Source organism: Centruroides vittatus, unplaced genomic scaffold (assembly GCF_030686945.1).
Source record: "Centruroides vittatus isolate TY-2023 unplaced genomic scaffold, ASM3068694v2 contig_1476, whole genome shotgun sequence".
NCBI lineage: Eukaryota > Metazoa > Arthropoda > Arachnida > Scorpiones > Buthidae > Centruroides > Centruroides vittatus.
In genome coordinates, this window is record NW_027120915.1 from 890,510 (window position 1) to 904,141 (window position 13,632).

At 33.8% G+C, this 13,632-nt stretch overlaps 1 protein-coding gene across 1 annotated transcript in view; it reads left to right on the plus strand.

Moving 5' to 3' along the window:
- LOC136968417 (probable ubiquitin carboxyl-terminal hydrolase MINDY-4) overlaps window positions 1-13,632 on the plus strand; it is a 41,957-nt gene that overhangs the window by 11,999 nt on the left and 16,326 nt on the right. Inside the window, exons 4-6 of the mRNA XM_067262438.1 lie at window positions 7,466-7,635; window positions 7,709-7,866; window positions 9,846-10,008. Coding sequence (XP_067118539.1) covers window positions 7,466-7,635; window positions 7,709-7,866; window positions 9,846-10,008 — 491 coding nt within the window. The remainder of the gene's footprint in view (window positions 1-7,465; window positions 7,636-7,708; window positions 7,867-9,845; window positions 10,009-13,632) is intronic.

The following is a 13,632-nucleotide window of genomic DNA, read 5'->3' on the forward strand; positions in this document are numbered from 1 at the left end:
ATGTTTATTGTTCTGAATTTTTTAGTTTTGCATCTTAACAGGTTTTGGTGGGTCCACAGTTTAATAGAGTGCAGTCTGGGGATATTTTATATTCACTGTACTTTTATTTTAATCATAGTGCTTAATGTGGATTTGATTACTTTAAAGTTCTTTTTGTTTTCAGGTTTTTATTACTAGCAGTTTTATGAGTACTTAGGCATATTAATATTTTACTGGGGCTTTTTGAGGTATCTTGGTTTGGGGTTCTTACTAATTTACCATTGGCTCTGGTGCAAATACCAATTCCAAGGATGGTGGTGGTGGAGTAATAGCAGGGGAACTCGTGGAACCCCTTGAGGAGAAGGTTGTTAAAGAACATTCTTTAACATTCATTCTTTTTGGCAAAGGTCATGGGGTTCTGCCCAGCCTCTTTGAAGGCTGACCCAAATACAAAAATACGACAGGAAATCTGCAACACTGTGTCAAAGCTCCACGGATGTGTTCATCAAATGTATGGGGTTTTGAAGGAACTGAAGGATCAGAGGAGCAAAGCTGAGACCACAACAATCACCCCAATGGTTAAAAGCTATGCAGATGGAGTCAGGGCCCCGAAAACCCTAGCACCACTACTAGGAACATCACAAGGGCTATTGAACAGAAGTACAATAAAGAAGGGTCAAGGGAAGATGTAGCCGTCCTATTGTATCCAAAGGAGGCAGAGAGAGGAAATGCCAGAGACATGACAGAGGTTACAGAAATGCTCATGGAAAAAATTCAACCTAGCAAGCTAGGCATCAGTGTGTGCTCAATCAGACCAGTCAATGGAGAGGGAATTTGCATAAAAGTTGCATCACGCAAAGATGGGGATACTCCCAAAAAGGTAGTTGAAGCAATTCCCAAACTTGCTAATATGGTTAAAACAAAAGTCTCAGAAGGGAGGTGCCCGAGAATCATTATGATCAATATTCCAAACTACATACAGGAAGAGACTTACCAAAACACTCTAGGAGCAAAACATGATATGGCTGAGAACCAGCCTGCAGGAATTTTAGCAAAATTGCAGAATAAGTACAATTTAAAAAAAAGGAAATGTGAAGGAGGGCAGTAGGCATGTCATTTTAAGCGTAGTTCCCCAGATTAGGAGAATACTGATAACAAATAAGTGCCATGTGGCACTTGCATGAAGTAACATAAGAGTAGATGATTTTGTCTATATTCAGAGATGTTTTAAGTGCTGTGGCTACGACTACTACGCAAACTATTGTAGAAATGAACAACAGTGTAGCCACTGTGCACAGAACCATCGATTTGCCGAGTGTCAAAACAAGGATAAGCAACCTAGGTGCACGAACTGTCAAGAAACAAACAAGAACAAACAAGGTGGAAAGAGGCACTCTCCGGACCACAATGCATTCCAGACGAGGTGCCCAGTCCTGCAAAAAATTAAAACAGCAATCATCTTACAAACCAACTATGGGGACTAGGCATACCAGTGCACATAATATTGTCACAACTACTTGTCTCTTGGGCAGCCAACAACAGCAGAACCAACACATAGCTTTAGACCACAAACTTAGCTTTTTCCAGGTAAATCTGCAGAAGTGTAAGGCAGCCATTATTCAACTAGTCAGTGAAATCCAGGAAAAGACAATAGATATCATTACAATACAAGAGCCATACATAATTGGCAACAAACCAGCTTTACTAGGCAAGCACAATGTTTACTACCATCAAGGAACAACTCAAACCCTGACAGCTATAGTGGTTGCCAATAAAAACATTGATGTCCAGTACCTGACAAACTACAGCAGTCAATACCATTGCACCATCCAAATCCAGACCAGGGACTTCTACCGTTAGTTATGTGTTAGTTATGTGATGTCTATCTACCTTCCTCCCTCTGAAGATGTAGAGCCTCCTTTTGAATGTATAACAGAAAGAATCAAGCAAATATCATATGGCAATATTTTCGTAGCAGGGGATTTTAATGCAAAATCCCCAATTTGGTTCACTCCAAATGAAGACCCAAGGGAACAGGTTGTCAGGGACTTTATAGAGGAGTTACAGCTATATTCTCTTAACACAAGCAGACTCCCTACATTCTTTGCTCATACAGGAGAGAGCTAGATTGATATCTACATGGCCTCTCCTTGCTCTCAAGCTCTCTCCTTGCTCTCGAGCTCTCTCCTTGGCGACATCTACTCTTGTTTTACTAAGGACAAGATTACTGGTAGTGACCATCACTATATAAGGATCGTAATATAGTGATGGTCACCCTTCTGCCAGGCAATATCACTAGAAAACAATGCACAAACTGGAATCTTTTTGAGTTACTAGTCTAGGAATTATGGAAGCCAGCCTCTTTTATCAACCTACAAACAAAGGAAGAGCTAGACTCTATAATAGAGGAACTTTCAGTGATAGTACATCAGGCATACAACAGGGCAACCACCACACAGGTCCAAATAAACAAAGTCCCATGGTGGACTCTGGACCTCCAGGACATGCGAAGAAAAGTCAGAAAAATGAAAAGGGACTTCTGCAAAGCGGTAAATTCCACTTGCAGAGAGGCCCTTTGTCAGGAGTATGCCAACACACAGAGTACAAAAGGCTTATTAATGACTCCAGGTCTGCCTCATGGAAGGAATACTGTGCCAATGCATGCAACAGGGACCTATGGGGAAAACCTTTCAAAGTAGTATACAATAAATACAAGTACACGCACATACTGTGTGCTGTGAAAAAGACCGATGGCAACTTCACAGAAACTATAACAGACATACTAATACCTTCTCTCAGAACTCTTTCCACAGGACCACGAAGACACTGACAGCCACTGTCATGCGAAGATTAGGAAGGAGTGCCCTCCCACCTTGAACACTGACACAGACAGGGACTTTAGTCCCAGTGAAATAGCCAAATTATTTCAGGAAATAAACTGGAGGAAAGCTCCAGGTCCAGACAGAATTACAGGGAACATGGCCAAGCATACTTTCAATGCAATTCCAACTACCATGTTAATAATTTACAACAAATATCTTCAAAGCTTGGAAATGGGCTGAAATCAAGCTTATACCTAAAGCCCAAACAATCCAGCGGACTTTCGTCCTGTATCTCTACTACCAATTTTTGGAAAAATCCTCGATGCCTTAATATGTAAAAGACTAATTTAAAATGGAAAAGACAAATTTTCTGCACACCAACCAGCTCGGATTCTGTAAAAACAAGAGTATGATTACGGCACTACACCAAATGATCGAAGTGATAAGGAGTGCAAAACAAAAAGACAGACAAACTGACAGACATACATTGGCAGTATCAATCGATTTTCAAGGGGCATTCGACCACACATGGTGGCTGGCTATCCTCTCGGCACTAAAAGATGCAAATTGCCCTAAAAACATCTATGGGCTCTATAAGAGTTTAATTATGGAAAGAAAGGCAAGCATAATGCTTGGCTCCAATGTTATTATGAGAGATATAGACAGAGGGTGCCCTCAGGGCTCTAGGTCTGGGCCAATTCTGTGGCTTGCACAATATAATGATATTTTCAAATGCCAAGAAACCTCCTTAGTGGACACCACTATCAATATATTAGGATTTACTGACAATACAATGATACTGATAACTCAAAAACCAAGAAGTCTTACAGATTCAGATGAACAAACTTCTAAAAATCATAAACTTCTGGGCAGAAAAGAAAAAAACTGATATTCAATCCAGCTAAATGCACAAGTATACTTTTCCCACGATATCACCCACTTAATAAGAAACCAGCAATTGAACTGCCTGGGCATAGGATTAAACATAACTCAGACATCAAATACTTAGAACTGAAGATTGACGAGACTTTAACATAGAAATCACATGTCAGCCACATCCACAACAAGGCAGTTATGATGTCCCACTCCCTACGCTGCATCTCCCGGAACATGTGGGGAATAAATTTTAAGACCAGCCAGACAATCTATAAATGTGCAATCGAACCGGCCATTACTTATGGGGTGGAGATCTGGGGAGAAGCCGCCAACAAGCAAAACATTAAGAAACGCCTTAACTCTATCCAACAAACTAGTTTTTGATAGCTAAAGCATACAGAACAAGCCTAACGAACGCATTGCAAGTAATTTGAAACATTCTACTACTAGACCTAAAAGTTTTAAAAATATATTGGAAATACCAACTTTTAGGACAAAGGGCAAAGAGCATTCAAACTCCTATTGTCCATGCTTCCATGGAGGAACTTATAAAAGACATCCAGAACTACAGCCTGGACTCACAGCAAAAGACTAACATAGTTCACCCTGCTGAATCCTGCTGCGGAAATTACTGAGGCACCAGCAGTAAATGACAAAACGTACAATGTGTTTACTGACGGGTCAAAATCTGCCGAGGGTGTTGGGTGTGCATTAGTTGTTAATAACACCTCTGGAAAATTAATTTACCAGGCCTGCTTCAAACTAGGAATGCAATGCTCAAACAACCAAGCCGAAAGTTTGTCTATTTTGAAGGCGTTGCAATATATCAGAGATAAGCTGATGTTCAGAAATAAGACAATACACATAGTGAAGATCCTTAATATCCGTCACGATCTTTACGATGAATCGTCTCGAGTTGGGTTTTGCGACTCGAGAATGTCCGTAAGATGGTTCGAGGAAAGCTACACCTCCACACTCAACAAGTAAATATATACAGTTTATTTACACAACAAATATTTACAAGATGTACAATGTTCAACCACATTACATACGCTATGTAACAAAGATGTGGTATCGCTAGTCGGCTTGTCTGTTGGGGACTGTTAGTCTCCCGGAAACTCAAGTCGCTTTTCCGGAGATGGCTCAACCGCGTGGCCGTCCGTCTCTGCACTAACCTTTTTCCAGAGGACTTTCCAAGAGGAGAACGCTCTCTCTATACACCTCAAAGGCTTACCTAGTGTCAGAGACCACCACGTATCCGGTCTCTCGCCCTTTCTCTTCGTTTTTCCGCCACCCTTCCAATTTAAGGGATCCTGCTGCGACCACCTGCGACCAATCAGTTTCTTCCCTTTTTTTTGAGAGCTTCCAAAGACGTCCGCCCTATTTCCCGCCGACGTAGCTTACATTCGCGTCCGTCCTTTGTTTACATTTTTTTCCCAAGCCGACCGACATGTAGCACACACATTGACCCCTAGACGAAACCGCTACTCCTTTGATCTTTCCGGCCGTTTATGGCCCCAATGCCAGGTGGGTCCAATTATCTCTGTCGCGTGGCTTTTCGACTTAGGTCGCTAAAAGCGACCTTTACACACATCAACAGCGATAGCAAAACGGCCCTAGCCCAAATCAGGAAAGTATGCACAAAGTTAACTATAGTTCAAGAAACTATCAACCTTCTGATGCTACTTAGTGGAAAAGGGATAAAAATTCTCTTAAACTGGGTCAAAGGGCATGCTGGGATAACTGGAAACAAACGAGCTGACCTACTCACAAAAAAGGCGGCTAAGGCTGACATGCCCATCTCTCTCAACACCCTTCCATTGAGCCTGGTCAAGTCCCAACTAGACAATATCGTGCATGACCCAACTCTGGCAACAGAGGTGGGAAGCAGAAAAAACAGTCAGACTTGCCTTTCAATTTTTTCCAAGCATTCAGGACAGGAGGCATGTCTTTTTACCATCCAAACTTCATTACCACTGTTACAGGGCCTGGGAACTTCAAGACATATCTGAAGTGTTTCCTGAACAAAAGGAATGGGAAATGCCCTTGTGCCCTAGCTGAGGATCAAGATGTGCAGCATATCATCTTTTTGTGCACTAAATACAAACACAAAAGACGAATTTTAGCGAGCACTCTGTATGACCATGGTTTTCACTGGCCATGTCAGTTGAAAGCCTTTTTCACTAGTCAAAAGACCCTACAGGCTCTTGAAACTTTCATCAGAGCTATGTACATTCTAAAGTATAACAGCTAGGTGAACTATTTGGCGGTTTCCCCTCATTAGAGAGGGTTGTACATACACATTTTGTTTTGGTCCCATGGCAAGTCAGCTGTTGGGGGCCTCTTCTCATATACTGGCTGTATTGTACATATGCGATTGTTTTTTCTTTTGTTACCTCCAAAGCTATGGAGGCCTTGTCTTTTGTACACACACAACTGTTATAATTTGTTTTGTTTTATTTTATTATGTTACCTCCTAAGCCATGGAGGGCTTTGTCTGTTTTTCCCCCAAAGGGATTGTTCATATGCATTTTGTGTGTTGAGCTCCAAGGCAAGTTAGCCATTATGGGGCTCCTACTGCCTCAAGTTGCAGAGGCAGTTATTCTGTACACAACTATTTGTATTCATTGATGTTATACAATTGGTACTAGGATGGCACTCTGAAGTCTTTCACATTTTCATATTTTCAGAGCGTACTCTTCTGTCTACTACACACTTATTTGTACTGCTCACACCACTCTTTATTTTCAGGATCCCATCTAATTGGTCCCTGCGTATTGCTCTACTGTTCTCTTCTTCCCCCTTTTTTCTCCCCCACCCTATTCCCTTCCTCCATCCTTCTCTCACCCTCTCTATCACCCTCTTTCTTATGGGCAACACCCCTGGGTACGCCATTTCTTTCGCACACTATCACTATCACATTTTCATATTTCACACTTTCCTGTCATTCTTTTCTTTTCTTCTCTTCATTCTTCTCACTTCTGCTATAACCCTTCATATTTCTTTTTCCAAGGCTATACCTATTGGTGGAGGCCTTCTAATCCTTTGGTAAATGTAAAGTATATATACCATGTAGGATACACTCTATTAACACCATAATAATAATAATATATTTTATTATTATTATTATTTGATAAATAAAACAAAATTAAAACAAATTAATAAAAAAAAATTGTTTTACAAAATGGAAACAAACACCATAGATGTAAAAAGTTTTGAACTTACTGCAAACTTGATGGTATGGCACATAGTGTTGGAAAAGCACCCCAGTATACATTTTATAGTCTTAACTCTGCAATGTGTCATGTATACTGGGGTGCTTTTTCAACACTATGTACCATACCATCATGTTTGCAGTAAGTTCAAAAAAAAAAAATTGTTGTTGTTCAGCAATCATACTGAGTTTTTTCAAAATGCAGTTTGAGCAGTTCCATCTCAAATATTCTGTTTTTTCCATTTCAATAGAAAAATGGTACATATGAACATAAAATATGGATATTGAAAACAAATTTTCAGACAGAAATAAAATGAAAGAAATGCAGTAAAAATTAAATGTTTGAGACAATACCTTCTAAATTACATATTACTGTAATGAAGTATCATTTGTCAATGGAAAATTTAGAGATCAAGCTAATTAAAGGTTTTATTTCTATTCTAGCAATTTTCTTTGGAATGTACATGGCTGTGATCTGTACACATGAAATTATGATATTTGGTTTCAAAAATATTAATTTATTGAAACCTTTTTACTATAAACAAAATTAATAATTTATGAAATTTAATTACAGATGAGGCAACAAATATAATTTCTGCAATAGAATCATCTGTACTTACAAATTCAGAGATAAAAAATTTATCAAATGGCTATTTAAAACCAAAACTAAATTATAATAGCTCTAAGGGATTAGAAACAAAGGCACAGTTTGGACTTGTTCATTCTAGTCTTGAGAATCCAAGTGTAAGTGGAAGTTTTGAAATAGTATGCATTTTTGAATCTTATAAAATCACATTAACTTAATTTTCTTTTATAGAGACAAAGAAGAAGAGCTGTATACAAAGAATCATCAGAAGTAAATTCATTAAAAAACAAAATTGCATCAAATAATCTTTGTTCTGATTCAAAAAATATTTTGGAAATAAAACCTGAAATTACTAAAATCAAATATAGTGAAGACAAAAGAACAGCTAGGTTGTATTTACAATAATAAAATTTACATATATATAAGGAGTATTTGTTACATTGATTAACTGGAGATGGAAAACAAGAAATATAGCTATAATTAAACGGAAAGAAATTTAATTTTCAAATGAACTCTTTTAACTTAAGTCCTTCTAATCTGACTGTTTACCAGAGTTCAAGAATTACTCAGAAGAAATTTTAATTTTCAGATGTTTTATTTATATGCATTTTGGATCCAACATTTTTGCCTCAGTAATATATATGCAAATATATTACAATAGGTATCATCTATCATATTGTAATATATTTATATAAATATTACTGAGAAGGGATCAGCAAAAATGTTGGATCCAAAATGCATATAAATAAAACATCTGGAAATTAAAATTTCTTCTGAGTAATTCTTGAACACTGGTAAACAGTCTGATTAGAACATAACAAATTTGTTTATTAGTCCAAAAATCTCCTTTTTATAGGTGGTTAGATAAATAACTGATAAATTTAGCAGTATTAGTGGGCTTAATCTGATTAAAATATATTTTATACATTACTTCTTCTATTCCAAAATAGTTGTCACATTTATGAGGCGGGTTTTTTTCAACCTCTGATGGTCCATAAAACAAAGACAAGTGTAAATAACAAAATGAATTTATTACCAAAGGTTAGGTGCAAACATGATTACTTTTCAGCTTAATCACCGTGAAGATTGAGGCATTTGTCATATCTGTGGACGAGCTTTGCAATCTCCTCTTCATAGAATGTTGCTGCTAATGACTTGAGGTTGGCCTTAACATTGTTTTGAAGATTGTCATTAGTCTTGAATCTCTGCCCTCCTAGCAACTTTTTCTGTTCAGGAAAGAGGCGGAAGTCGCCCATCTCAAGTCACTAGCGGCAACATTCTATGAAGAGGGGATTGCAAAGCTCATCCACAGATATGGCAAATGCCTCAATCTTCATGGTGATTATGTCAAAAAGTAATCATGTTTGTACTTAACTTTTGGTAATAAATTCATTTTGTTATTTACTTGTCTTTGTTTTATGGACCATCAGAAGGTAAAAAAGAACAGTCTACATATTAAAAAAATATTGGAAGTGAGAAAATTTTGAATGGAAACAATAACTTGTATTTATTTAATGTAGATAAAGATTTAATCATGTTTACTTATTGCATTAATTAATTAATATTAATACAATTTTGTTTTTTAATATAACTTTTAATATTGGTAGATTAGTCTTATTTGTTTTTCTGTTTATATGGACAAGCATTACTTTCATCTAACATCACTATTCTATTGAACGTATTGCTTGTTTCCATAATTGGGGAATTGTTAAGTTACAAAATTTAAATTCTTTTGATGACCAACTGTAGCATCATTCACAATTTTGAGTTTTAAATTACTACAATAGAAATTACAAAACAGCATTATGAGTGTTAGTCATTTCTTATACTGATATTGTTTTTGTTTGGACCAAAATTTTACCCATTTTTGTAATTTTTAAGGATTTTTGCAATGATAGTAGGTGCACTTTTAAAAATTTCTCTTTTTACGTGATTGTCTGTAAGTTCTGCTTTAACAAATAAATAAAAAATGAATGCCTTTTTGGATTGGTCTGAAGCAAAAACTAGGAAACTTTTTATTAAACCAGTTAAATGTCAATTTGAATAGAAATTGCCAAAAATCATAAGAAAAATTTGCAAATGTGACAACTATTCCATAGAAAAATTACTTTAATAGAAAACTAATTTAATATAATTTATTCAGTTTAATGCTTGTTTTAAATTATATTGAATAAGATAAGGTAAATAAATGACATAAAATTATTAAAGTTTTTATTGTTAAGGAATTAGTAATTCTAAAACAAAGATTTGCTGAAGATTAAATTATTTGTAATTTTGCTGTTCTCTAGAAGATGACACACATTTCTGTTACATTCTTTACATTATTTTTTTATTTTAAAAATAATGTTTTTACTTCTAATAATTTCAGTTTCAAATCATCAACGGACAGAATAATTGATAACAATACAAAAGACATGGATGATTTACAGCTATGTGATTTAAGTGATTCAGAAGTTACTTTTCAGCCAATCAATAAAATTTCCAGTAAAAAGAAAACAGCTTCAAGGCCAATAACAATATCTGAAGCATGTGTAAGATATAATTTTTAGTAATTTTGCATGAAAATAATATAAAATAAAAAAAAAAAGTTTATTTCTTAATAAGTAAGGTTTATTGTACTAGGTGTAAACCTGTTACAAAAGGGGTTACAAGAAATATATTTGTCTTTTTGTGAATATCAACTTCATATGAAATAGTACTTGGCTATAACAATCCTTTACACAGATTATAGAAATTATTAATAATTGAAATTTATAACCATATAGGAAAAATTACATAAAATCATTATCATTGCTCTTGATCGTCGTATGGAGGTTGTATTAATCTTACAACTCATAAATCCGTCTATGACAGGAAATTGGAAAATTTTTAAATAATATTATGAGATATTGTCTTCTCTTTATATAGTCTTATGCCATAGATCTATATAATAACAATGACACAAACACAACATCATTAATATAAGACCAAACTATTGTTATATTATTTTGCACAAGATTACTTTATAATATAATTATGCTTATTGGAAATTTCCTGTTGAATGATACATACAACAGAAGTTAACATAAAATATGAGCATAATCTAAATCTATTCTTAATATTCTTATTTTCATAATTATAACAATCATATATCTATTGCTTCTAACATTCAGGTTATTCACTATTTCGAAAATAATCAGATCCTATTAACCAACACTCGATTGAAACACTTTATCCATATTATCATATAAATATTTTTTGTTATCCTTAATGTAGTAATCGTCTCTTATGATTATTCTATTTTCATTGAGTTTTTCCTTTTTGATTATTGGTAATAATTTTTTCTTCCTCATTCTTGATCTTTTACATAGATCTGTGGTGAATATTATTTTATTTTTCTCCTTTTTACTGAATTTTATTTTCCTTTTCCCAAAACTCTCTAAGAATCACATTTCTATGAAATAAGGAGTCCACTGAGATTTTCACTATAGGCTTACTCTTGCCATTAGTTAGCCTAACAACACTTTCTGTACAGCTATTAGATATTCCCAAATCTTTTTTAATGTACTGGTTAATTTCATTTGTGTAATCGTGTGAATTGAACGGGAAATTAATAATTATAATATTCCTATTATTTCTCTCATTAATCAATTTATCTATTTCAAATTCTATTATACCTTTAATTTGGCAATTGTTCTTGGATATTATTTCGATTTCTTCTACTTGTTGAGATAGCTTTGTCAACTTTCCATGAAAATAGTTATTTTCTTCTTTCAGTAAATCAACCTCTGTTTTAATTTTTTGTAGTTCAATACAGAGTTGTGAAAATTTGTCCTGTATTAGTTGATAAATTGATTTCAATGTATATTCTTCCTGCGCCTGTGGTTCTTTATCACTAAGTATTGCGAAATAATCGTTTAATTTCGTAACTCTTGTAGTCTCAGGGCTGTTTTGATGGCTAGCTTCTTCTATTTGATGATAATCTTTGCTACGAAGATCTTTCAATTGTTTTCCATTTTCCTTTTCTTGGGAATTGTCTTTATGTGGTCTACCATGCCCTCTTCTTTGCATGGAAGCTTGACTCATTTGTTGAGGAGAACGGGATAAGGGACCAGGATTCGATTCTATCCCGGAAATTAATAATAACAATATAATTAATTATAAGGATAGTCTACTCACAAATATCCACTTCCATGAATTAAACATATACCAACTATTTACAGCCTTCCAACTCACCAATACACAACACCAGGCTCTATTCAAAAGTTCACCAACACCACCGATGACCAGCACACTCCCCCCCAAAATAAACTATTAATAAATTTAAAATTAACAAAAATAAAAAACAAAACAAAAAACATGCCGTCCACATTTATTTGATTTCAATGAACATGATTATTTATGATATTTCTATCTTTTTTTATGATCAGTATTTTTCAATTTTTACTTATTTATTTACTTTTAATAAATTAATAATTAACAACTCAGTTAAACTGATAATAATCATATAATTTTATTGAAGATTTGATTGATTCCTAATTATTAAAAATATCAATATGTTGTGTCAAATAAAATATTTTAATTTTATCGACATAGTTTTTGATAGATTTGCAGCCGATGCTCTTATTCATATCAAATTCAAAATTGGATTAGTTTCAAATTATATTTTATGTAAATTTTCTATATGCTAGCACACATGGAATATATCTGAAAAATATGTGGAAAGTATGGTAATGTGTAATAAGGGGTATTACTGGTTATATTTACAGTTATTTATAAATAAATTTATTCACTGAAATGTCTCTAACAGTTACTTATAATAAAATACAAGCAGATCATTGCAACAATGCTTGCAAATTCTCTAATTATTTAAAAATCAATTTCACATATGTTAATGATAGGGATTGGTATGTGATGAGGGAAAGATTTGGATTCTGCAAAACCCTGTTTCAAAAACTCGTTTTGCAGAATCCTATCAGAGAAATAGGGACATACATATATAATATTTATGCAACAGGAAGATTATAATAGAAATTAAAATAGTTCTGAAATACACTATCTTTGTACTTGTCTAAAGTATGGAATATTAAAATTATTTATATTATTAAAATAATATATTTGCAGAAGTTTTAAAGATTTAAGAGATTGTAGTGGTATTTTTTAGAAATTTATATTTATATAAAATAAATTTAAAAAACAACTTCTGTTAAAAATTTTTTAAAACGTATTTGAATTAAAACAATAATTAAATATTTATTTTAAAATTTATTCCGTTCAATTGAAGATAACCTGAATGGACATAAAGGCAAAAGTATTTTTAATAAACTATGTTTTAATGTAGTAATGCTAATATTTGTATCTTATTTTCAAGAGATTATTCTTTTACTATTTCATTTATAATCCTTTTTATCAGTAAAGCAATATAGTAAGCTTATTTATTAACCAAATCTTATATTGACAAAAATTAATAATTTAAGTAATGTAATATAATTCAATTAAAATTAACATCAATGAACTTCAATGAGATTACATTGTCACTTAGCTATTAGCATTATTGATATAACTTAGAACATGTACTTCATCGTGACCAGTGTGGTGGAGTTGGTAAACAAAAAGTCTGACTCTGACCTTTTTAAAATGTCGGCCTACAATTCCTTTTATACGAAAGATATTGCTGGGTACCCAAATATTTTTATCTAAAGTTTTTCTATAAAATGTCATACTAAAATTGATGGCGAGAATTAAAAAATGGTTTTAACGAATTTACCTTGGAAAAACCTTTGAGTACTTAAAGAAACACACTACATCTTAAAAGCCAGAAGAATTTCACTTTTATTAGTTAATTATGAAAAACTGATTTAAATTTAATTAAATACAGTAAAATACAAAAAATAATGATTTGATGAATGACGTAATAAGTTGGTCTATAAAATAGTTTCTCCTGCTTCAGCTACAATGGGAATAGTTGATTTCCTATCAATGGTTGACTAAACTGAAGCATAAGGTAGAATTTTAAAATACAGTCAAACCTGTTTTTATGCGGTGGATAGAGACCGCATAGAAAAAAACGCATAAAAAAAATCGCACGAAACTTCGAGTGGCTATAAAAAATAGTTTTCGCAACACAATTAAAAAAAAATTTTTTTTATGTGGTCAATAGGGACTGCATAAAAAAA